Source organism: Siniperca chuatsi, linkage group LG19, assembly GCF_020085105.1.
Source record: "Siniperca chuatsi isolate FFG_IHB_CAS linkage group LG19, ASM2008510v1, whole genome shotgun sequence".
Classification (NCBI taxonomy): Eukaryota; Metazoa; Chordata; class Actinopteri; order Centrarchiformes; family Sinipercidae; genus Siniperca; species Siniperca chuatsi.
In genome coordinates, this window is record NC_058060.1 from 10,155,154 (window position 1) to 10,182,396 (window position 27,243).

Genomic DNA, 27,243 nt, shown 5'->3' on the forward strand with positions numbered 1-27,243 from the left:
AATGCTATAGGAGTGTTTATCACAGCAGATATGAGACCGGAATCGGCCGTAGAGAATACAGAATTTAAACATATGGTCAAAGTGCTTGAGCCCCGCTACATTGTGCCTTCACGTGTGCATTTTAGTCAGTCCCTGTACAAACGAGCTACAGCTCAGAGTCTTATGATGGGGCATTACTGACATTTGTGTTACATATTTATATTTATTGACAATATGCCAGTATTTTAGAGCATTAACTATTACAGTAAGAATAGTGGCCAATGAGCAACTGTTGAATGTTTATTTTTTCAAAATAAATGACAAAAATCTTATTTTCTGCATTTTTTGGTTTTACCTGCTGTACCGAAAACATAACAAAACGTGATCTCAAAATCGAGGTACATACCGAACCGTGAATTTTACAGGTGCTGCATGTCGGTCATTCTAAATGATTTGATACTTGATTTCCACCTAATGTCTTAGTATGGCGTTTGGCCTCCTCAGTCCACCAAAACAGCCTGTGGAACTCTACTGGAGAGATGGACATTCTTCCAAAAGATCTTCCCTCATTTGGTGTTTTGATGATTTCTCTGTATGGAAATATTTGTTATGTTTCTCCATTCATTTATACAGGTGCTTCCTTTAATTTTTCACCCATCCTACTTGCATGCTCAATATATCAGATGGATGTTCTGTAAACATGTATGGATGGAGCAACATTCCTGTGGCACCTTATACTGTATGTATATGTATAAAATGTTTCTCAAAACCCTGGATGATGCTGTTATTATAGGATAACCATCTGAGATAATTAGTGGATGAAAGTGGAGTCCAATAAACAGCCAGGAGTGCAACTAACTATTATTTTCATGATCAATTAACCTAAATTATTTTCACTTGACTACACACTTTTTCTATTAAAAAAGTGAAAAATTGCAAATATTATTGCCCAAAGCCCAAGAGGATATATTCAAATTGCTTGTTTTGTTCGACCAACAGTCCAAACCTAAAAGCAATTTTTTGATAGAAAAACAGAGAAAAAAGCAGTATATCGTCACATTTGAGCAGCTGAAACCAGAGTTTTCGGCATTTTTGCTTGAAAATTGACACAATTAAACAAATCAAAATACCTGCAGAAAATATTTTCTGTTGATCGTCTAATCGAACAATCAGCTTATTATTTCAGCTCTACATGCATTCAATAATTGAATATTCATATCATGCTGAATGCTGTATGACAGAAATGAATTCATATGGACTTATTTGTTCATATTTAGAGGGACACAAGATCTAATTAAAAGATCAAAGTGAAGATCAAAAAAGACTGAGGACTAATCCAGGTGCTTCTGTTGATTGGGATTCTGATTCTGATTACTTGGTTAAGATGATCTACAGTCAAATTATTGTCTTGATGGAGGGGATGAGGCACTAAATCACAAGATTCAATACAATTCAATTTTATTTATATAGCGCCAATTCATAACAGAAGTTATCTCATTGCACTTTGCACAAGAGGCAGTTCTTTCAAAACAGCCAAGAGGCACTCAGGCACTAGCAGATGAATGCAACTCTATGGTGGAAACAAACAGCTGAAATTAAAATATGCAGCACCTTGAGAAACCATTGAACTTGTTTCCAGTATCCTCAGATCCGTACCACTTTCTAGCCATGCTAGTGCGGCCTTTTCATTGTATTTCATTTGCAGACATCACACCACTTTCTCTTCTGCGTAGTAAAAGCATCAAGTCAAACACATATAAAAAGCAGCGGCTGTATACTATATATCCAAATCTCTCTTAAAATGCCATTAGCTAATCCTAATAAGAACTCTACTGTGTGTGCTAAAAATGCCTATGTCACTGAATGCAACTTTTGAGTAATCCTCTATCCTCAGTGTGAGCGAAGGTGCAGGCAAAACAGTGCAATTGCATGCATGGGTGTGTGTGTGTGTGTGTGTGTGTGTGTGTGTGTGTGTGTGTGTGTGTGTGTGTGTGTGTGTGTGTGTGAGTGAGTGAGTGAGTGAGTGAGTGAGTGAGTGAGTGAGAGAGAGAGAGAGAGAGAGAGAGAGAGAGAGCACAAGCATATGTGTGAGTACTTAAACACGTGTATGCAAGTGTTTATCTCCATGCAGACAGGGATTAATCCTCCAGTGTGCATCTTTGACGTCATCATCCAAAACAACTACAATAACATCTACGGCACGATGCTGGGAACGGTCGCCGGGACGACTGATCCTTCTCGACAACAGTGTGGGGGGGATTAGGTATGACAGGTACGGGCAGGAGCTCATGTCCAGCCTGTGTCAGCATGTGTGTAGTTGTACTTTTAAAAAACACAATAAAAAAGAGAGAAAGGAGACTAAAAGAAAGAGATGGATGTTAGATGGATTACTTGAAACATATATATGGAATTATCTATCTCTGTTGGCAGAGATTTTGAGACAATATCTAGATTAAAATCAACAGCTACATGCTTGTTTTCATTAAAATAATGTATTTGGGAGATGTGAGCTTTTCATTTGATAGAAAAAATATATAACCAAATTGATTTAGGCTTGTTTCTTTGCACATGGAAGATGGGACATTTAACAAACAGCCAATTGGAATCACTCGTCCAAACAGTCCAAACAACATACTCTGCCCTGCTCAGTGAGGCAGCTGGCCCTTTAACTTCACTCCATCAACTCCATTCAGGCACATTAAATTGGAAGACAATGTCATCATAATCTAGGAAGCATCACTCCTTTCAGTCATGTAAGGCCTCGTTCAGACAGACACCAGCACTGTGTAAAAAAAAAACCCCACACAGATCCCTCATTCATGTGAATGGGACCCATGGACGCAGTGCAACACAAGGCAATGTCATCTGCACTGGCCAATCAAATATGTGCAAGCGCACATTCCTAGTAGGTTACTTTGTAACATGAAGGCCGTTTATCTGCTGTTCACCTCATGAGTGACGACGATTAAAGATAAAATTAATGATGACCTCCAGAGTTGTCAAATTCTGTCCCATAGTATTGTGAACCCCCGTGCAGTGTTTTGGCGTTCAATAAGCCTTCAAACTCATGGATCTGTTACTCACACTGGACTGAACAGCCCCAGGCAATTTATAAACGCAGGGCTGTTTTCGGTCTCAATGTCCACCACTGATTTCCAAACTCTGATATTGGCCAGCCCCTTTAATGGATATGCTGCAGTTGAACTGATTGACAGTCGGTCTGAGAATCACAGACTATCACAATATTTGGCCCACGATAATGACAGTATCATCTGCAGCAATAATCATTTTTATAGCCACATTTAATGTATATTTGTCTTTACTTTTTTCTTAGTTAAAGTTTACTATAGTTTTGTTTTATGTATTTTTACACACTTAACTTGACAGTTCATGCACTATTACCTTATACTATATTATTATCATCAACCGATAAACCCACTTTGTACTTCACACTTATTTTATTTTATACTTATTTTATTTTATACTCATACCCACACACTTGGTACTTAATTTATTTTCTGACCTGTAAAAAGAGTTTCCCCTCGGGGATCAATAAAGTATCTCTGATTCTGAAAAATCCAGTATCAGTTGGGCTTTTGTTTTACACAGCAGGAATTAAACCTATAATGCATTTTGTACTGTGTGTACCAAAATGCATACATGCACATAAACAGACACGACTCTTCTCAATGCCAAAGAGCTATAAACTGGCGAAGGGCATTTTAGAGTTTAAATGTGTTCACTAAAAGAAAAGAAAGCATCGCTGACTCCGAAATACTGCGGCCAGAGTATTGATATCATATCACGAGAGATTGTGTCATGACATATTGTGCTGATAAATGCTACGCTTAATTATTAGTAGTAACATTAGTAATACTTGCAGCACTATTATCTTACAAGTTTTTAGTTTTAGCCTGCCAAAATCTACACACCGCCTCAGAGGTTTTGCTATCGTGCCAAGACGGAAAACCAATCTGGCTGGAATACAGAGTACCTGATATTTGTAGTATTTTTTGGCATAATGTGAAATTTGAAGACATCATCTCAGAACAAAATACTGGCTGTGGGCAGCTTCAAGCTGTATGAGCCTCTAGAAATTCATCTCAGTGTAACACTAGTCATCATGCAGGAATAAGAGCACCCCCCGCCACGGCGAGCAGTCAGGATTCAGTCGGTGCATGTTCTTATTTGGCAAGAAAGCTAGCTGGAGAGTGCGTAAAAGAAATGCATGCATTATGGGATGTTTTCATAGAAGTGTGGGCCACAGCAGGGCTGTATTAATATTGCATTGGGGAATAGAGAGATAGTGTGTGTCTGTGAGTGTTGAAGAGAGGGAATCATGGCCTTCAATGACAGCTGCTTCTCCTTCCTCCAAGGCACGACAACAGGGATGACAACCCTGCGCGCGCGCGTGTGTGTGTGTGTGTGTGCGCGCATGCTCAGCGTGGATCTTCACCTGCACATGTGCACGTATGTGTGTTTAAATATGTTTAATAGTTGGGTTTTTATGAGTGGATCATGTCGTCAATGAAAGGGCAGACGTGCCAATAGTTTACTTGAGGTTATTGTTATCACTTCCATTGTGTTATTCAACCTGCAGGAGGGATTCGATCAAACTACGCATTCTAAAAAGCCTTAAATATAGCCGTTCACAACATATTATCTAAGCCTACAAAAGCCCCTACGCTCCTACTTAAAATTCAGTCTTCGACAGAAAGTTCCTCACTTCTATTTCAGATGCGTAGCGCTCAACAGCTCCCACTCATCTCCTCTCCTCTCCTCTCTTCCCTTTCCTCTTCAAATGTTTTCTTTACTTCTCGCTACGCTGCTTTCTCAGTCTTTCCCTCTACGTCTGCCTGTCTTGTGAGCTCTTGAACCTCCAATATTTGTCTAGAGATACTCTGCCATTCTCTCTTATCTTCTCTTTCTCTCTCTCTGTTATCTTGGCTGCCTTCCTTCTAGTAACTCGTCTTTTTTTCCTCTCATTTGTGTCCTTACTTCTTAAGAGCGTCTCCTTGTCTCTCGCTCAGTCAACCCTGTCATTGTTTTGACTCATGGCTCAGTAACAGTCATGACTCGTCTTGAGCTGTCTCAGTGGACCACGGGGCACGCTTGCCCCTTAGATTTAATGAGGAATTCAAAGAAGAAAACCTCCATCTTTTAGAATTTCAGAGACCAATTTGAAACATGTTACCCCGCTGTGACAAGCATCTGGTCAAGAGTATTAACCCAGAATCCATTTAACTTTCACTACATTGGATTTTCTTTGCTCTATTTAACTTTACTTGTATAAGTCTCTTTCACAGTCTTTTCTATTCTTTCTTCCATCTATTTCTCCATCTACTCTCTTACGAGGCCTTTTCATCACCACACTGAAGGCTGCACAGGGGTCAGAGGTCGACCTGAGATCTTAGTTGACAGGCTGCTGGCTGCCACTGATATCACACACACACACACACACACACACAAGTAGAGATCTGTTGGACCACACCACAACACTAAACAGGAACACAACTGCTCAACATGCAACCTGCACAATAGCATGCCATCCAGACCCCGCTAAAGGCTTACAGATAGCCTGACAAGCTGCAATGCTCTGAGGGCAAGTACTCAGCTAGGGCACGAGCTCGGGGTCACAGTGGAGTGAGAGGTGATGTGATTACTATAGCTCACCAAGAGAGATATCTGCTAGCAGGCTTGGATGTTTTCAAAGAGAGAGGACTGAGCCAGCCTCATCAGATCAGACTTAATTCGCACCAGAACAGACCATATCCATCAGACTTGCTGTCAGAGCATTAAAAAAAATCTGTGGTTCAGTGAGAGTAGATATACTGTAAAAGTGGAAAACTTATCTAAATAAAAAATATCTTCTCTTTCCATATTTGCCATAGTTCTAGTGTTGTAAAACACAACATTTTCTCATTACTTTAGTATGAGTGATTCTATAACTTAGCCACTCATTTAAACAAATTAACAGTCTAGTTTCATATGCAGTCAGTCTGAAAACCAATTTAAAGCGACAAATGCATGGAACAAGCTATAAAATCCAATATGCTACATTCAAATGTAGTAATGAATTTGTAAAAAATAATATTCCCTTACTTCCACCAGAAACCTGACAAATTCCAGTTTGGAATACAAATTCTACATACTATACTATACTATACTGCAGAAACTCCATGACCAGTGGAAATGCTGAACTATGATGAGTGGTGCAACAAATTACTATTCCAATTTCAGAAATAATATTAAACATCTCATGGCAACATATATGCAACGCACCCTTATGATCATGGTGGTGTACCACCGACAGTGTTCCGCTCACTGTTTTGTTGCCATGCCTGCTGCCACACAGCTCACCTGAAAGCTATGCTGTCACTTGCTGCTGCTGCTGTTGTACATTTAGCACTTCAAAAGTCCCACCTCCACCCCAGCATCCACCTGTAAACTGAGTCTGTGTTCCCCTAGGGGTACGTTATTCTCGCCACTCCCCACTCCTTGCTGCTGCTGTTCATATAGCATTTCATAAGCCCCACCTCCACCCCAGCATCCACCTCTAAACTGAGTCTATGCTCCCTTAGGATGTAAGTTACAGGATTATCGTCACTCCCTGCTGTGCTGAGCTTGGTGTTTCTTTATGGGGAGTGACAGGTCAGAGCCTAGACGCAAAATATCAACCCTGTACATATTCTACATTTACATATCTATTCCAGGTGAGTTAGCTGACTGACCTTCATAAACATGTCTGACACCATCCCGTGTAAAGTCATCATAAAATCTCCCAAGAATACTAATTAATGCTTACCGTCATGGTTGGGGTTGCCCAGCGTCCACGGTTCATCTGAGTCAAAGTGCGTGTCGCCTCCTATCCCTGGCCCTGGAAAGTAGGCATGGGCCAGGAAGCCACCCTCGCCATCAAAGGGCGAGCTATCGCCGTGGAAACCTGAAGCGAAGATGATGGTGATGTCCACGTCTTTCTTGGTCCTCTCCAGCTCACTGTAGGGCACAGCCTCAAAGCGAAGCGGCGTCACATTTTGCCAAACGTCAAAGGCTCGCCGAATGGCATCATGGGTCTCCTCTGCACCCACTTTGGGTGTCACGTTCTTTATGCTGCAGAGAAGGAAGATACAGGAAGCAAAAGTTAGACTGGAAATACACTCTAATCTTTGTAAATATTTCACACAAGCAGATAATGTTCTCTTATCATCATGCCCCAGTAAGCCTCAAATCGGGATTTCTCCTACAACTGTCAGGATGAGCAAATCTATTGTAAATTGGTCTGATAAGACTCTTGGGTTCTCCAAGTGATTGGTAAAACAAACTCACCTAAAAGTAGCTTATTCTGCTGGATATCCATTCAGATGAAAAATGAAAGATTGGAATCTAATCAGGCAAAGGAAATAGCCTCTAACTCCTCTGAAGCATGATGATAGAAAACAATACAGTCAGTTAAATATAACTGTTACCAACACAGGGGCTGAAAAAGGAGGATACTACCGCATGACAAACTACATGATCACACTATGCATATCACTGTTTTCCCTTCATGCTGCCATTTCACGCTCATCCTGTTCGCCAACGAAGAGCTAAATGGAGCGATTTGTGAGAGAAAACAGCTGAGCCCTCCCCTGCCGGCTTTGAGTCCCTGCAGGTGTGGAAAGGACGGGACAATTTCCTGCCACTGGAATTTATTTTCTAATTAAGGATTACAGCCCACTGCCTGCTGAGATCCCCAGTCAGGTTTGGGCAATCAGGAAAACCTCTCTCCACATCATTCACTCCAAAAATATCTCAGTGTCACGCTCTATTAAAATTTGTCTTCTCTCTTGGGATAGACAGATAGGTATAGTTTACATCATTCAACTTAGAAGCTTGCAAACACACAATACTCTTCTTATGCAGGTAGCGCAGTGTCTGAGTTGGGTGGAACGTTGGTTGGCTGAAGTGCAGTGTGTAAATAAAGTGCACAGCAAAACAGCACTGTGCCAATGTCTTTTCTTTCACAAGTCTTCTTGCGCAGGTGTTTAAAGTTGTTTCAGGAATTCCCTAATTTCTCCTCCCATTCACACTATTGGTGTACTCTCTGTCACCTCCTCTCCCTTGTTTCCTTTTTATTAAAAGTTCTTCATAGAGTCTCTGTTTGGCTGTCAGGCTGTCATTTTCCATAATAGAAATAAATATTATCAGAATGTCTTTTGTCTTTGACTATTGCTCATCTTCATCTGCATGGGTAGACTGCTGCAACGCACATTTATATAATGCATGTTAATATTGTATGTAAGCTCAGATTAATTATTGACTCAAACTCAGTGAAAAGGGAAGCATAAAGGCTGGTTATGAAATATAAATAGAGTGCCACTGAATAACCTGCAATGTTCATTTAAAATGTTCTAATTGCTTATACTAAACCACAGACTGCTTCTATTTCACTATCTGCTCTTTCAAGACTGACTGGCTGACAGCTAACTACCACTTTAGCAAAGTTGTCTTTGCTTTAATTACGCTCTCACAAGTTTTGGCAAAACTTTCACTTTCAGCTGATGATTTTCTGTTTTGACAGACCTGAGCCCTGCAGACACACACACACACACACAGGTATCATGAAGAAATAGAATATATGTAATTTTAAAAAACAAACCATTGGAAATGTATTTGTTGAAAAAGTAAGTAAGCGGTTTTAATAGTCAACCACAGTATGGCAGGTAGATCTGTTGAAAGAGATCAGTTAAACTGGACTTTGTTTGGGTCAGGTGATGACCACCTGATGTTCTCACATGATTAACGTGTAATATTTTTTGTCAAATTTGCTTTAAGTTAATAATTACAAAGCGTTTTTACTAACCTAAAGTTAAACCTGCAATAATTGATTTTTTAGACCGTTTGGGGGCAATGCTGTGAAAACAAAACAATGAGCTGAGAGACACTAAAGCGCTCCGTAGAGCTAAGAGGAACCTTACAGTCGGGTAAGATAGCTCTTCGTCACTGTGAACAACAGCTTTTAAATATACAACCACACTGTGATTTGATCAAATGCTAATGTAAAAACTTTGATTTTGGCAGCTTTAGCTGTTAGCTAACCTCACACGACAAGTAATTGTTAATGCTAATTGTTAATGTTAATGTAGATGAGAATATATTATCCATATATGAACTTATAAATTGCATTTTAGTGCTTGTACTGAATATGTTTTGAGACAGTTTTATTTGTTGTTGGGTTTTTTTTAACCTTTTTCAGACCAAAGATTGGATCAGTTGGAACCCTGTCATAATCGACAGGACCACGAGCTGAAAGCAACAACAACCCTGTTTTGATAGCTTTTTGTTGATTGTGATCAGATTTGTCATAAGTGATATATATCATGATGAATGACAGCTTGAAAAGTTTGTCTCCTTACTGTTCTACAATAAGTGTGAGTGATAAATGCTCGCATTTCAAGATTTGCTAGTACTCTTGAATTAGAGAAACAATCGTGAACATCAACTGAAGTGCTGTGCGATGGTTTGCTGTTGAGTAAGCAAACAGTCTCTGCCTGATTGAGGCCACTTAGGGAGGCAACACAAAATGGCCTTGTCTTTTGAAGTGCTTATGTAGAGCAGATAGAGATACGCAAGCGTGATAAACACAAAGAAACAATCCTTCTTTCAAATCAACATTGGCTAACCCAGAGAGAGTGAGCTAAGGTACAAATGTTTTCAATGAGATTAAAATGAAGAAAACAATTTGTAGCACCTCTAGGGTTCTCCATGAATACATGGCCGACAAGTGAGGCCTCTTGAGGAATAAAAAGACAGTTTCATTTGATTCTATTACCCATCTCACTGTATGTGTGTCCTATTTTAAGGGCAAGACGTATAAAGAGAGAAACACATGCAGGGAGAAGCTGCAAGAAGATAAATGAAAGAATCCAAACCTGCTCTGAAGCCATACTAAATATTAAACTCCATGTTGTGAGGTGATAATGACTCTGGATGCAACTCATGTGCTATAATAGTACCTACATGCAGGGAGAACGGTAGGGATGCCAAAGCTAATTAGTGCCTCCCCACAGCAAGTGCTGTATGTGGCTACATGGAAACTAGCACACACCTGGGGCGGCCATGCATTTGTTATACTTTCACAAATGTCAGCGTTGTTTTTTAACGATTATTTTTGGAATGTTCAGCTTATAGTTTGAAGCATAAAGAAGAGTGACATGACTTCAGCCATGGCCTAAACTTGGATTCAAGCACACAGCATTGCAGTTTTACACTTGCACATTATCTAACCTAACCACCAGGAGAAAGATTACAGATTCAAATATGAAAATGTAGTCATTTATCTTTAAGCATTGGGTTGATATCAAAACTGAGGTTTGTTGGTTAAAGCAAGTTAAGTTTGAGTTCAGTTAAGTGCGCTGCTAACAGTGGGTGGAAGCTAAAGTTGGCGGAGTTGAGAAAACTTAAAACACAACCTGCAGCCTAAATCAGTTAACTTTTAAATTCTGGTTCAATTGTGGGTGAATTCTGCTACTATGACACCGTGTTTTGTTCTCAATTGTGTCGGCGAAGCATTTTGAATTTGCTACTGCTCTGATTCACGCCTCTGACTGGCCTCTCCCACTCCATACCAACTGCAACCAAGGCTCATGGGTATTGTAGTATTTAGAGCCTCTATTTAGCCACAAGTTAGCAAAATTTATTGAAAAGAGAAAACAATGTTGGATTGTAAAATTATTATCCAAACTGTCCATCAGAGTTTACAGATTGACTTCCTGGTTCAAATTTGACTACATGTGTGTCATGGATGTATGATACGACTTGGATACCGAACCATAAGATGGTGCCTATTCAGTCCAATAAGAGTTGCTTGCCTAACGCATATGCCAAAAAAGTTTCTAGCTTCCAGTAGTAGCGTTTCTCCCGCTGACCCCACCCGCGAGTCCCTGCTCAGCCCATTGACGTTACATTAAGATGACATCACGGATTTTTAAAATCTCTTTTCTCAGCTCAAGGAAAATTTTACAAATATAAATCCTCCATGGATCAAAGATTCATAACAGAAAGAGTCATATTTGACCTTGTTTGCAGTTTGATGTGTCCTGTCAGTTTTACAGATCTCGCTTTTATAATAGTGGTGTATGAGGAAAATGCTTTTTGGGCCGCAGAGGAATTTTTGGTTGCAATTGTTCGCCGCAAGTGGCCATTGGGCAAAATTGGAAGCAAGGCTGAGCAGCGGCACCGTATCCAGGCATTCTTGCATTCGCAACACTTTGGGTTCATTTTAGTTTTACTTCCAAATAAAGTGGTTTAGATAATCTAGCTAAACTGTTGGCTGTCTGATTGTCTGACCGCTCACGTGTCTTGCTCCGTTATACTTTGTTGTAGCGATCGCCATTCACAGATCTCAGCAACTTAACTTGCGTTAGGATAACCGATGGCCAAATCTAAAACAATAAGAACAATGTTGTAAGAAACCTGAGTTATCATTTTTTTTTAAATCTGCATTTTATGTTAATTTAGACAAAAGTTTCTGTTACGGTCTCTGGGGGGCAGTTTGTTATATCCTCATGCTGTAATGTTTTACTGTGGTGCAGTATGTTCCACTGTCAATCAGAGCTGATCAACACGTCATCCGACAACTCTTACCCGTTCTTGGCTGGTCCTGCCACATTTCGTCATCGGTTCCAGCTGCCAATCCCAAGCCGCCCTGATCCGTCACTCAAGCCGCTTTGTGAAAATGCCAGGGCAGCTGTGATTTAACCAGAGCAGTCCGCCTCTGTGTCTCTCTGTTCAACGTTAACTTGGATGATAATAGCTATGATGTTAACTTGTGTTTCTTTGTGTGACTAGAATAATGTTAACTCGTATGAGACACTAGTTTTGTGGCTTTGGGATCTGGGCAATAGGTTCAGACTGTTTTGTTGTTTTTCTTTATACCCATTATCCCACCTCATGTAGATAATCGACTTGTCTAGTAACACTAGGTTTATTGGGTGGTTCTGCCGTTAAGTGTATTTGGTTTTGACAGGTAAGATTAGCGCAGCCAGGAAGGATTTTGTTTCGTTGCTTTCAGCTATTCTAGCTGTAGTGAGTCAGTGTGGTTCTGCCGTAAGGGTTAGGAAGCGTGTCTTCTTTTGTTTGTTTTATGGTTTGGCGCCACCCGCAGCCCTTCCCCCCTTCAGGCCTTGCCTCACTGGCCTCTTTCTGTGTTTATTGTTATTTAACTATTGAAGCAAACTGTGTTTCTGTAATTTATGTTGCTGGCGGTGCACTGAACAATAAATGGCTGTGCTTGCCTGACTACATCGGCTGTATGTTGCTTCCTTTCCCCCCAGACATCTGCAGGGTTATAACAGTTTCCTATAAGCAGTAAAGATACTGCTGATCCTTGATTTAATATGCATGCATTTGTTTAAAAGAACCCAAGAGGATAAATGACAACAGCCTTTTATACTTTGATGGTCGATATACATTCTGACAAGATAAAAAGTTCACATTATACGTAGAATAGTGGGACTAGCATATAATTGTGTATTAACTGTGAAATTAAAGGGCACCTGTTGTGTGCTGCATTATGCATTTGTACTATAACACAGTCTAAATCTTGTATTTTTGACAATATTTTCATACTTATATCTGAAAATGGTAGTGATTTATCGATATAGATATGCGACACATAGAACCTTTGAGGAGATGTCTTAAGATGATATATAATGTGCTACATTCTCTAACTACCTCCATTGCACCAATTTGACTTAAAAGGAGCAGCTGCAGGCACATCTGACTACTGACTGGAGGCTAGGCACACATCCATGTACAACACACACACACACACACACACACACATATGCACACACACTCTCAAAATGCTCCCATCCTATTACATAAACCTAATCTGTCAGAGAGCACCCTCTGCTTTCCACTGGGGTTTCCTCCTCTCCTCCCCTCTCAGCTCATTCCTTTCTCTCTGCAGCTGCTTCTCCTCCAACACCCTCCCTCCTCAATTCCACCTATCTACTCCTCTCCTCATCAAGCCTGCTCATTTTCTTCTTTTCAAATCTGTGCCGCCACAGATGAACCAAGCACTCATGAAACTAACTCCAAATCCAGTGTCGATTTTTAAAAAGAAAAATACACAGGCATGAATCTGGACAGTTCTGCCATCAGTGATATACAGCCCTACTCCAGCTGTAGGTTACTGATCCACTAGATTATATTCAGCATGTAACAGTGCTTATACATTTATCCTCAGGGAGAGCAAAAACAAAAAACAAGCCCAGTTCTTAAGGATTATCCCATGAAACATGGAGCCGGGGTATATTAGATTATACGACAGTATATTAGTGTATAGTAAGATATTACAGAATCTACTGACCTCACTAAATCAACAGAGAAATATTATATAACCGCAGCATGTTGTCCTATACATTATTACTCATGTAGCTGAATGTGCTTGTGAATTATGAAATTGGTGATGGGATCATGCATGTATGGCTCTTACATGTACACTCTTCCCATTTGTGCTACATGTTCTGTTGGGGATAAAGCTGGTTCTTACAGTCCGAAGTTTGAAGAACATGGTCCCTGCTGTGTATTATGGTTGTAGTTTAGCTTAAAGCAATACTGAACTTTGGTTTATCCTTTTGGTTTTGCGCTTTCTGTCCATTATATAAGTCAAAATATTCTCGACTGTGTTCACTAGTTGCTCCTTTGCTACAAGTCTACAGACAGGGACCTATACAGTCAAACGTTCTACCAAAATTTTACAGTTTCTAATAGGCCGCCACATCAAGGAAAGAGGAAGAAACTGGGTTTTAAACAGGCAGATATGGAGGATAAGAAACGAACAAGAACTGCATGAAAAAATGACAGCAGGCTGTTTTTTTTCTGTCCCTCTGAAAGGAATGTGTGTCTTAATGAAAAGGTCAGTGACACTGGTTAAGTCCCGAAGCCCTGTTTGTGTGCACATGCCTCTGAGTGTGTGCATGTGTGCAGATATCAGTTATTTCTTTGTGGCTGTAGGCACATACTGGGTTAATCTTCTTGACCGGATGTCTTCACAAGTTGACAAAAGCCCTCTTGATGGGGAGAGTCAGTGTGTATGGCTCTGTGCATGTCGGGGCGGTTATGGGGATTGGAGGGGAGTTGGATTATTATAAAATGCTGTAATGACACCGCCTCTGTATTGAGTTGATAAACTTGACCAACATTATCTTCAGAATCAGAATCAGAAATACTTTATTGATCCCCGAGGGGAAACTCTTTTGCTACAGCAGCTCACTATCACGTCAGTGAGAAGTACTAAGCAAAAAAACAATATATTATACACTATAATACAGGTCAGAAAATAAATTAAGTATCAAGTGGGTATAAGTATAAAATAAAACAAGTTTGAAGTACAAAGTGGGTTTACCGGTTGATGATAATAATATGGTATAAAGTAATAGTGCATGAACTGCCAAGTTAAGTGTAGCTTATTTATAATGAGACGGAGGATATTGCACAGCAGTACTAGAGGTATGAATAAAAATCAATATCAATAAATAGGGAATTTTAAACTGAAAAGGGTATACTGCACAGGAGTTGATGGATTTAAAAGCACCCACCTGTATGTGATATGTTTGTGTTGCCACTTCTGTCCTGTAAGTGCGTACCGCCGTTTCCTGACACTGAATTTGGATGCACCTCCTACCTGGTCAGGAACCCCACACCTAGGCCTCTTCATCCACCTACAGGAAAGACGAGAGAGAATCAACACTGAAGGTACACTGATCATTCTGCTACACTGTAGGTATCATCAGGAGCATATTTTTCATAACGTGATGTACAATGACGACACGATGACTAGAAACCAATTCTGATTCAGCGTAGCTCTTTTCATTTATAAACATTTGTTGATGACCCTCTGTGCATTTGTATGTATAAGCAATTCTAACAGGACAAAGTGTTGGCAGGAGATGGATGAGATACATACAAAACACATACATGATAATGCATGAATGTGCTACACTTACAGTTCTTTCTAACTCTATCTAACACACAGCATATGCAATCTCTCATATTCCCATACTGCACAACAGGTGCATATTCATTCACGTATTACACACAAAAGACACCTCACCTTATTGTGTTATCGCTACATCAGCAAAGAGAAGCAGAAGAGGAGAGAAAAAACACAAGCATACTGTCAGCTTATCACATCTCACTCTATTTCAGCCCAGTGGTTGGACAGCTGTTAGTCTGCACTCACACCACTGGCCACCGCATTGCCATGTTACAGTTCAGTGGCCAATTTGAGTTCATTGCTATTTGTAGCACGGATGGTATTTAAGTGTTGGTGGGGATAAATGTCAGTGAACACCGTTTTTAAAGATTTGCGGGTAAAAGGATGTCTGGTTAAGGCCCCGGGGTTAAAACTGGGTAAAATCTGAGCTACACTGGGTTTAAAAACACAAACATACAGTATAGCTGTAACTACACATATGACCTATTGTGTTTTATTTCTAATATCCTCACATAACTAATATCACTTTGATTCTTAATGCAAAGTATAATTTGAATATACCTCTTAAAAGGTATATCCATGTGTATGCACAACCGGCAACATCAGGAAGGCTCTTCTTGTCATTGTACAGTTACAAAAAAGTACATGTCATCCTTGTCTGCTCGTGGCTGCTGCGTTCAGGTTTGACTGATTGTAAGAGGAGCAACAGAACGCTGTCCTTGCGCTTCCTTTTCTTCCACTAACTATTAATACTTTGACATTTTGCAGCCTTTGATCTGACAACAGAGGTGTACTCTCTGTAAAAGGCCCCTTTGATCAAATTAAAACACCCCACTTAAGCCCCGTCAGGATAACTTTTTGTCTAGCAAAATGACTCTGCTTGCCTTCAGAATGCAAAACAGGGGATGAAGGAGAGACTCATGTACCATTTGTCTCCCATTTTGAAGATGTCTAGACCACTTTGCCAGTCTAAACAATCCAAAACAATAAATGACTAACAACATTTTTCTTTTTACCACTCCTTGTTACTTTGTTGCATATTTTAAATCCTGGCTGTTGTTCACTCCTCTTGTAAAATATCTATCTATGCCCGAGCGAATAAAAATTTCGGCTTGTAGTATTTATCAGATCATGACAAAAAAAAAAAATGTGAGGAGCATGTCTGTCTTTTGGCTGGTTTCGGTATTTCAATAATTAATCACACTTGTGAAATAGTAGCATTTTATTAGCCACAATAAGTATTTATCTATACTAATTATTGGCATGCAAGCTAATACAAGAAATTAACATTTCCACTACTAAATTAAACATTGCTTGGACTGACTGAATAACTGGTCTTCCCTTCTGTTACATCTTTCTAACTCCCACTCATGTTACCTTATTTTTTGAAGAAACATATCATGAAAAAAGCTCAGAACTCAAAGTCCAATATTGTGGCATCTTTAACAGGTATTTTTAAAAGGAGTGTGACTCACTCTATGGTGTTGCCGTCCAGAGTCCCTGTGACATTGAGGCCATAGCGGCGCTGCATAGCAGCGATAGCGGACTGCATGACTCGAGCAGAACGTAGCACTGACATTCTGGGGTCTGCAGAAGGGAGGTAACCATACCTCTGGAGCCATGCCTGTGGACAAAAATATGCAGAGAGAGAGAGAGGGAAAGGTGAGCCTAGGTGAGTTACAGTAAAGGGTTTCTAGTTGAGAGGTTAATGTCTTTGAAAAAAGTTTTAAAAACATGAGGGGTTATTTGTAGACTGATGGTTAGAGGAATTGTTAGACATATTGGGAATTATGCTGATTCGCTTTCTGGAAGCGGGGGGGGAAGGAGCTAGCCCAGGTCTTTCCAAAGGAAACAAAATCCACCTCTAAAGCTCACTAATTAACTGTCTCTGCTGGTTGCCTGGCAACCTACAGGTGATGATAAGACTCTGTGCACGGCCAAAAAATAGCTCGGCACATAACCCCCTGTAAACATTTTTACACTTTGGTTTTTGTATGAATGACAAAAAAGTTTATTAGTAACCTTTAGAGGTGCTCATAGACATATTTTTTACCTTTGGACAGAGCCAGGCTAGCTAACTGTTTCCTAGCTGGTTCTTCTATGCTAAATATGAAGCTAGACTTTATATTTAGCATACAGATGTGAAAGTGGTATCAATCTTCTTATCTAACTCCCAGCAAGAAAGCAAATAAGTATATTTCCCAAAATGCTGAGCTATTCTTTTAGTACCTGCCACTGAAGTGCCCTAGAGTAAGGTACTTTACTCACACCTGGCCCAGTAGAGCAGCTCAGGGCTAATAGTACCAAGTGTGACTTCCCATGCTGCCAGCTGTGAATTTATAGTATTGCATTTGTGCACGAGAAGCACTTAAAAAAGACGATATGCTCTGCTGAATTTCCCTGAATAAATTAAGAATAAATTACCTAGAACACCATTTACATGTCAACTTTATATGAAAGCTAGAGATACAAAAGTAAGAAAAAGATCAGCAATAACAGATCTAAAGGCACTTTTTCCAAGCCATTTTGGTAAGGGAAAGGGCATAAGTAGAAAGAGAGAAATCTCTATACGAGCTTATAGTGCAGAATGTCACCTGTTATCATGTCATTTGGCTTGTCAGGGAAAGGCTTTGGTGTAATAGAGCTTTCAGTGACCCTATAAAATCCTGCCAGAGGGAATCACAGCTCAGATCTTTGGACCAGGGAGAAGAGGAGGGATCGGCTGGGCTTTCCCACTGAAGAGGCTTTAGGGATTTGGATAGTCCCAGTCTCTCTGTTTTCTCTCGGTCTTCATCATGAATATGGTAAACAAATTCTCCAAATGCTGCATTTAGCAACACAAAGCCGACCAACCAATAAAAAGAAAATTAAACCAATAAAAAATAAAATTGCACTGTCTGAAGTGTGGAGAAATAACAAAAAAACACGGGCCTAGAATCTCAAACACCCAATGAACTCAGAACTGTAAGGCTGCATATATGCCTCAAACCTTTTCATTCTTCATTCAGCAGCGCTGTGCTGTGAAACCTAAGCGCTATTCTCGTACACAATGTTGTCAAGCTGCTTCAGTCATTATGGAGGCCTGCTGCTCAGGATAGCATACACACTGAGAATGAAATTCACTAAACAGAGAGGCAAGCATGGTGTGAGAGCGAGCGAGGAGAATCCAATAAAAGGCAAACCATTATTCAACAATGGAACAAATGTGAGTCTTCAGCTTCTGTTACAGTGAGCGAGCCTCGTGTCAGGCTCCAAGCAGAAACATGAGCTCTTTAGAAACTCATTGGACAGGCTGTTTGTAGATATTTAAAAAGTGCTACCAACAGGGACAAAAAGGCCCCGTTATTGTGATGGTACTCAGTTAACATGCAAATGGGGAAAGTTAATGAGTAACGTGTAATTTCCGGCAGTGTCTACATATACTAGGCGCCTGATCACTGTGCAGTGTGTGCAGTGGCAAATGGTTTAATACTGATTGCACAAAGCAAAACCTAGTTGAAAATGTAACTGTGAATTTTAAAAGCTCAGCACATGCATAGAGGTAAGCAATGTGCGTGATACACTGCATTTTTTTTTTTTTTTTTGGAATTTCAACTGAGAAACCTTTTATTGAAAAAATAACCAGATGGGAATTAGCACTAAAAGATGTTGACTCCAAACTCCAATATTGCAATGTTTAAAAACAAATACCTTAATGTCAATGTAACAATATAATGTGTGGATTACTATTGGTAATTGGTAAAGGAATACTTCGGCATTTTGGGAAAAAAAGCTTAGTCGCCTTCTTGCGAAGAGTTAGATGAGAAGTTTGACACCACTCTCATATCTGTTGACTGAATATGTAGTTAGAGCCAGAAGGCGGTTGGCTTAGCTTAGCATAAAGACTGGAATCAGGGGGGAAAACCTGGCTGTGAAAAATCTGCCTAATAGCACTTCTAAAGCTCATAAATTCACATTATGTCTCGTTTGTTTAATCTGGACAAAAACTCAACTATAAAAACCACAAGTTGCGATTTTATGGGGGGTTATGTGCCAGACTATTTCTTGGCTGGGTAATAACCCCCATAAAACCACACTTGTTGTTTTTATTTAATATTTTGATGGCGAAAGGCAAATGACTCACTATTCATTTAATTGTGATAGAACACTTGAATAATCTCAGAAAATTCAATGACTTAACTGTAACACCTCCTTAAAGATCTGGAAAAGACGAAATTTAAGATATTTTGGTAACACTTCATTTTAAAGTGATATGTATTTGAAAAACATTAAAAAAGGTTCCTAGAAAGGACTACATAATGATACTAATGGTACATAATGGTAATTATGAAGAAAATAGAGGTAGTGTTCAACTTTCAATTAATTAATTCCAATTAAGTGCTAGTGTAACCTCGAGTCTTTTAGTCAGTGCACCCACAGCAGGTCAGCTGAACATGCAAAAATGTAAAATCTGTCTATAGGCCAGCATACAATTCAAAAGATATACAGAAGTTTCAAGTAGTAAATGAAATACAGTATTTACTTGGGTTTAATTGGAGAAACTCTTTCAAGGAAACTCAACAAAACTAAATTCATGACTCAGAACTTTGTCTCTACATTCCCCTTACTTCGTTCCTGTACATCGCTTTTTCTAGGTAATTTCTTAAGAAATTAGTAGTGAATTACGAACTGATACTTATATCTCGACACAAGAATAACCAAATTTTGACACCATATTGAATCTTATGTCACAACAGATATAATAGGAAGAACCCAAAATGCACAAACACATAAAACAAAAGTCTTTCAGGTTTTCATGAAAAGGGATAAACAGAGAGGAACCTACAGAATCTAAGCCAGACTTCCTCTTTGTAGTTTATCCGTGCTGTGATTGGCACACTGACAAATCCCTGATGCTCTGCCCACCTACTTCCCGCCCCCTGAGCACTATGGGTAGGCACACGCACAGATTCACACACTGCAGAAATTACTTATCATGCCCAACTCTCGTCAATGTCAAAATGTTATGCACGTGACATGACTCACATTTCTTCGCACCTTCCTGCACACTCAGGCTTCCTCCTCATATGTCATTCCTTCTTCCACCTTTTCTACTCCTTCATCTTTTTTAATTGTCCATCTTTCTCTGCTGGGTGCTCTGGTCTATTTGATGGATTTCTCACTGCCTCTCTTTTTCTATCTCCACTCTCTTCCCCCTCCTCCCCTCGCACTCAGTGAGTGGGTGATAACATTATGATGTACAGTGTCAGGTTTTTATACTCTGGATAGACCTCTGGGGAGAGAGGAGCATGGGTGAGATTTCCATTCGGCTGCTCAGATACTGAAACTACCACTCCGTAGTCTGACACACACATGCACACACATACGCACAAGCTTAGACAAAGACACAGATACACATTCGGGAAGCACTGCCCGATGACACTGACAGAGGTCTCAGCCATGACAAAACAGACAGAACACAGTGGGTCAGACTGCTCGGTGAGGGCAATACTACAGCCACACATGCTGCACACACATATACAAACACAAACAAGCAAATCAACAAATGTCTCTCCAAAACACACTCATATGTTCAGTTTTAATCTGCATGGTGTAGTAATCTGGTTTGGGCCAGCCACAGTGCATGAGGTAAAATTCACGATTTAGGTTTGAAAAGCACAAATGATTTATTGACCCTCCGTTAGACCCAGACCAATCAGAGTTGAAACTCAAAACTTACATTTAACATTCCAAAATATGAAGTTTTATGATTGTAAATTTGATTATTCCTCAAGTAACCTTTACATTATATAGTCACACTCAATTACAGACATGCTTAACATCATAGCCCCCATCATATTCATTAAAATCCCATTAACCAGCAGGAATCACAAGTATTGCACACACTGTAAGAGCTCGTTCTCTCTCGCTCTGTCTTGTTCCCACATCCTCTCTCATTCATGTCACTCTCTACTGCCGTTCCTTGTCCTCCTAATGTCTACTTTCCCTTTTCTCGTCCTGTAATCATCTCTGTCCCTCCCTCACATCTCCTCTCTGACATTGGAGGTTTTTTTTTTTATTGTAACCACGTTTGGCTCTGTCCTGTAACCACTGCCCCGGTGAATACCATGCTGCTTTTGGGGTGAGGGGGGGGAGAGAAAAGAAGATATTGATGAAAAAGTATGCAGTTTAGACGTGGCACTGCATATTTAGCCAAACTAAAATTTAAATGCTATGAGGTTGTTTTTCCCCTGCAGCCTTAGAATACTGTACAGCCTGATTGTGCCTGCAGAGAAACATTTTAATTCAGCAAGAGCTTCAGTACTTCAGATGGGTTTTGAAAAAGTTGGACCATTTTTTCCTAAGATGAAGGAGACTGTGTGGGTGGAAACATATAGAAACTGTCTATTAATTTAAAATTAATTTGCATTCATCATTTTAACATTATTGCGTATGCATGAATGCATGTACAGATACAACTTTTTAGGTGTTTTGAAATCCTGCTCAGAACATAAGAAAAGTGTATATGAAATGTATTTGCAGTACTTTCACAACTATCATGTAAATGAGAAACTGCAAAGACCACAAGACAGTGGGTTTGGCAGGAAGTACAAAGTCAGACGGTGTGATGGGTTTGGGCTTCCAGACAATGCAGCCATTATCAGATGCAGGGATGTATTAGAAAAGAGGTGGCAGAGAAAGAGAAAGCTGAGACTCTTGTTAGATATGTCTGTCACTCAGACATTGACAGGATATTGGATGGTGTATGTGTCTGCATGCGGTGAGGTGAGGGGGTTTGTTCAGTGACCCATAAGAGAATGAGATGGAGAAACATAGGCAGGACATGGAAGGTGTAGCTGTCACACTGGTGCTTTATATACAACACTGCAGGGAAACAGCAAGACAGCACAATAAATGAATATAGCAGAAAAGGGCAGCCAGTAATTTAAATGAAACTTTGTACACTGACAGCAAGCACAGGCAACCGAGTCATTCTGGTCACTGTGTCTCTTCTTTAGCAACATTTTGCAGATTATAGAAAACGTGGCGATTCATAATGAATTTGACTTTTGTTCACGCAGAGATGTGTATATAATTACAGATAAATGCCATACATATTGGGGCTTCTTGATTGTACGTGATTATATGCTTAAAAGGACTATTCCAATGTTTGTAGTTTGTAATGTAGTATTGCACTTCAATAAAGTTGGGGGACTTTTTGACCTGACTTTTAGTACCTAGTGTGGGTCAAGCTCCAAAAATGCTATATCCTACATTTATACAAATAGCATAATAGTTATTCCTCTCCTGTTGACATCTTTCAGAGTCTACACCTCCAGTTTGCAACGCAGGCTTTCTGTTATAAATTTGTATTCTCCAAGCCCAAGCTGAGATGACCCTAATGACATCACTATGACACCATCAGGGTTGTTTTCTCAGACTTGACAAAGCCCCTAACTTTTTTGCAAAACAGTAACTTTGGATAAGTTGGGTTTATTTAAGTTGTTACTGCACTTATATACACAGCTGAGATCATTTCAAGACGAAGTCCAAAGCTATAACTTTGCTACTACTGAATTATAAGAGTTGTAAGAGAGGAAAGGGTCAGTGATGTCGGACAAGTTTTCAAAAGTAGTGGAAGACATGCTAATAGACAATCGCTGATGCCCTCAAAAAATGTCTTGTAGAAAACAAAGGAATAGCTAAAACAACAATACAGCAGATATTTACTCCTGCCTACAATACAGCACACAGCTGACTCCTAAGGCGTGTCTCCCAGTGTTTGGCTACTTCCAGTATAGTGGCCGACCTTCTTATAATCCTAGAGAGAGAAGAGTAGATCTTAAAAATGTGTTTTGCTGAATCAGTACCTCTTGGCTTTTTTCTACCTTTCACTCTCCTATCTGTCCTTATCTCGTTCTGTTTTTTTTCTTTATCCTGCCTCTCTGCTGCTCTTTTCTCTTTCTTATTGATTCACTCTTTCTCTACGTGATCTATGGTTCCCGGTGTTCTGCCAATGTAAGGATTCCTGAGAGCAGGAGGCTCCGGCTCGACAGCCTCCTTATTCAATAAGGCAGAAATTCCTCCCCGTCCTCTCTCCGCAAATGGATAATGAGGCAGCTTGTAAGCATAGAAGGTGCTGTTCAATAGAGCTGCAATTTGGACTCCTTGTTGCTGTAATAATGACATAGAATGGTAACCATACCTCATCTAGTGCTGCATTACAAGTGTTCACTGGGCTACCAGAGCTCACAGTAACAGTGCTGCAAATAGAAACTAAAAACCTTATCAGGGCACAATCATTATTTTGACCAGAGCATCAGATCATACCAGCTTCATGAATTGTTTATGAGGAGATATTAAGAGCATGTTCACATCTGTAGCTCAGTTCTCTGGATCAAAGCAGAAGATGTTACATTGGTGCATTTTGATTCTTGCCCATTTAGAGTTGACACAATGTCTTAAACCAAATAAAAAATTGTAATTACACATTAGCTGATTGGAAACCCTCAACTAATGGGATCTCTTTTTTGGCATCTAAGCTAAGAAAGCTAAGCTAAGAAATAATTAATAGGATATGAGCATTAAAGGAATAGTTCTACATTTTAGGAAATATGCGTCTTCACTTTCTTGCCAAACATTAGACAAGAAGATTGACACCACTCTCAAGTCTGTCCCTCAAATATGAAGATAAAGCCAGCAGCCGGTCATCTTAGCTTAGCATAAAGACTGGAAACAGGGAGAGACAGCTAGCCTGGCTATAACCAAAGGTTAAAAAGAAACGATTAAACAAACACATCATTACTTGTTTGTTTAATCTGTACATAAACCAGTGTAAAAAGTTAGGGTTTTAAGGCAGGTTGTGTGCATGCTAGTTGTTAGTTTCCAATCACTACACTAAGCTAAGCAAACCATCTCTGGACTATAGCTTAATATTTAACTGACAAGACGTGAGTGGTATCAATCTTCTCATCTAACTCTCAGCAAGAAGTGATAAGTGTATTTCCCAAAACGATTCCTTTAAGAATACAATTGGACTTAATTTGTTATAGAGAACAAAAATGGCCGCTAGAAACAAAGGCTATAGATATAGTATATGTATACTGTAACATGATGAGGGGAAAATACATGTAGCTGTCTTGATATCAGATAAAAATGTTTGAAGTTAACGAACCAGTAATAAGTTTGGCATGTTTGTTTGATCCATTGATGCATTCTCACCAACTCTAACCCACATCATGATGCAACTGAATCAAACTAGCCAAGGGTGAATATGTCAGCAAATTGTAATGTAATCTAATAATTACGTTGTTGAAAAACTGAGTCTTCTGAAAAAAGAGGAGTGCTATAATGAGGTTAAACTTCTCCAGAAATCAAGGCACTCTTGAAGTGGAAAGATAAGGAGTCCACCAGCATGCCCTCATGAAGGCTAAAATGTCAGAAATGCATCAGTGCCTATTTTTGGGTTCTCCACACTTGAATTCACTCCACTTTGAAGTAGATTTCTCTCTGATGCAAGAAGAGCCGGGCCTCACCTCACTTCTCTACACACTTCTTCCCACAGAGTGCATTTCATTTTCACCTTTGTTACACCATGAAAAAAAAAGAAAAAACAGCTTCTGGTTTAAAATCTTGGCCCGTACAGCTACCCTAAAGGGACACTTCAGAGCATTACTACAACCATATCTATGGAATACACAATATCCAGGTTCTCCGAGGCTCTTATCCAACTACATAAGACCTTTCAGGTTCAGAATAGTCTGTAACAGAGAGACTAAAACCAGAATCAGACTTAGCCATCAGTCATCAGGTAAACTCAGCCTACACACAGGCGCCGCACATCAGGAAACTAACATACAATTTACCCAGTGAAAGAGAGGGCGGAGTACTGGAGTGACTCAGTGGCCTTGTCCTCATCAAGATGCCTCACACAAGCAGTGAGCTGAGGAGAACCTGTAACATCCATGTCCCCGGACCACCTTTCCACCAGCTGGCTTGGCCTGCTACCTGACGAGCAGAAGGCTGGCCAATTAGCCGATGGGTGCCATCAAAAGGCCAACCTGTAAGGCGATGGAATCACTCTATAATTGATGAGACGTGCCTCAGGAAGCCCGGTCGGCATGGCAACGCGCTGACAGTGTGCGGTGGCCGTTGATGTTGATGTTTGTGACTGATCAGCTGATAGGAGCTCGGTCCCCTCAGGTTACAGGGACAGCATGTGGCTCGTGCTGCAGATCACATGTGCATTAATTGTTTATGGCGAGTTGTGGACATGGCAGTGTAGCTTTAGTCAGAGGGTGAGGGTGTACTTTTGACATTAATGTGACTTTGGAAATGGCTGAAAATATTATGAGCAGCCATATACCGTATGAAAAAGTAACGTCAAGGGAGAGATCAGGTGATTTACATTTTAAAAATGACCACGGCTTTGATATGTTAGTATCAAGGCCATAAACTTTAAGTCCTTTTTTGGAAAATGCTACCATAAATTGGGTGTCATAAAAACTTTGGGAACTGACACCCCTGCATGTGCTTTGATTCAGTGAAATCTTACATTTATGCATCAATTTCCGTGACAGTACCTGGAATCACACGTTATTTCCCAAGGTTTCGCAACTTTTTCTGTCACTCACCCCGGGTCCTGTGAAACACACTGCAATATTTGAGGTAATTAGGCTCAGACTGTTCTATAAAATCTCAGAATTATGCTTATGATCAGAGCAGGTTTGTCAGTGAACTGCTCAGAGTGTAGAGTGTGTTTACTCTGAGCTACTCTGAGAAGGGTTATAGGCAGAATGGGATAGAAGGAATATACTGTACCTCGTATATTTGACAGTATTCTCACCTTAAGTACACATACTGTTCCTGCATGTTTATAAGAGTTTATATAGACGTACTGTATATGCACATACTGTAGGCATTGGCAACATTAGTAATGCCATCATGCATCTGGCTTATAGTTTAGCTGTTTCAGCCTCTTTTGTGTCTGAAATGTTAAACACAAAGGTAACCTATTACTATTAGTTTTGTAATTATAGTATAATTATCTTCACAATAAAGCACACCTTTTTACTTATATGGTATAATCAGACAACCAATAAGTGCATTCTATTTTGGATCTTTCATAATTCAGAAGATCTGTCAAAACTGAGAATGGTAACTTAAACTCCATTAATTTAGCAGATATGGCAGTCAAATTATGAGCCATATGCCACTCGGTGCAATAAAAAAAAAAAAGTGACACAGGTGTCTTTTTTAATGTGATGGGTAGTGTTGGCAGGACAGAGATGCTGCCTTAAAACTGGCTGTAGGCTGCAAAATGCCAACAAGTTCCTCTGCTCTGGGCGAGTTCCTGTCAGTACTTCCTTCAGAGCCCTCCTAGTTTTCATTCTACTCATCTAATCAGTGAATGATTCACACCCAGGGATGCTGAGTGAATACAATTAGCTCCCTGCTAGAATAGAAAATCAGCAGAAGACCTTAAAGTCCTTTTTTATACGACAAATATCAGGTCTACCAATTATTAGCAATTTAAGAAAGCAGTTGAAGAAGAAACATTTTGGAATCACTCCAGCCCTGATATTTATGGGGATTATTAAGGAAAAAAATATAAATATAAAACAGACAGTGAAAGGGAACCATGTCACAACTAACACATGTATTACAAATGTCACTTTTCCAACATTTTTACTTTACTATTTCTTCATATCAAAATGCCACTTGCTACATTTGTATTCAGCAAAGCAGAGATATGATATTACAGCATCCAGTGAGTATGACATGCAACTTGGCACTGATTCTGATTGTATGACAAAACATGTGGGTGATGGCAGCTGGAGGGGGTAAAAAAGTGGATCTATCTGTCCAGTAACAGCGTTGGGACAGAGCAGCTAGGAGTGACCAGAGCTCTCGGCACAGGTGACTCATGGGAACATGATCCCGGCCTCCTGGGAAAGCCTGCCGCTTCTGACCACCCTGAATTATTCATCGGTTACATGCGGAACCACTGGCGAGTGTGCCAGGGTCGTCAAGGCAACCACAGCCTTCCTGCCCACACCAGTAACCACAAACCCACACACATAGTTTAACTGCTGTACTTGAAATCATACTGCAAAACTGAAATTTACATAAGACTCAATATGACTTTTATTGTTACCGAAACCATCATCTGCACCTCATGACCCCAATGCAATGTGATTATTGCAGAGGTTGATCAGGGCATTGCTACATATTTGGCTGCTAGCGCCTACACACACACATGCAGACACACACTCAAGAAATACTCCATGCACACCATGTTC

General features: G+C 40.0%; 1 protein-coding gene across 3 annotated transcripts in view; it reads right to left on the reverse strand.

The window, feature by feature from the left end:
• Nucleotides 1-27,243, reverse strand: part of LOC122866701 (matrix metalloproteinase-16-like) — an 84,159-nt gene that overhangs the window by 48,716 nt on the left and 8,200 nt on the right. For 2 of the 3 annotated variants that reach the window (XM_044176712.1, XM_044176709.1), the window contains exons 2-5: nucleotides 16,438-16,586; nucleotides 15,080-15,094; nucleotides 14,565-14,687; nucleotides 6,785-7,089 (exon numbers count right to left, since the gene is read on the reverse strand). In XM_044176712.1, the coding sequence (XP_044032647.1) occupies nucleotides 6,785-7,089; nucleotides 14,565-14,687; nucleotides 15,080-15,094; nucleotides 16,438-16,586 (592 nt within the window). The remainder of the gene's footprint in view (nucleotides 1-6,784; nucleotides 7,090-14,564; nucleotides 14,688-15,079; nucleotides 15,095-16,437; nucleotides 16,587-27,243) is intronic. The other variant, XM_044176710.1, reaches the window with a different exon arrangement.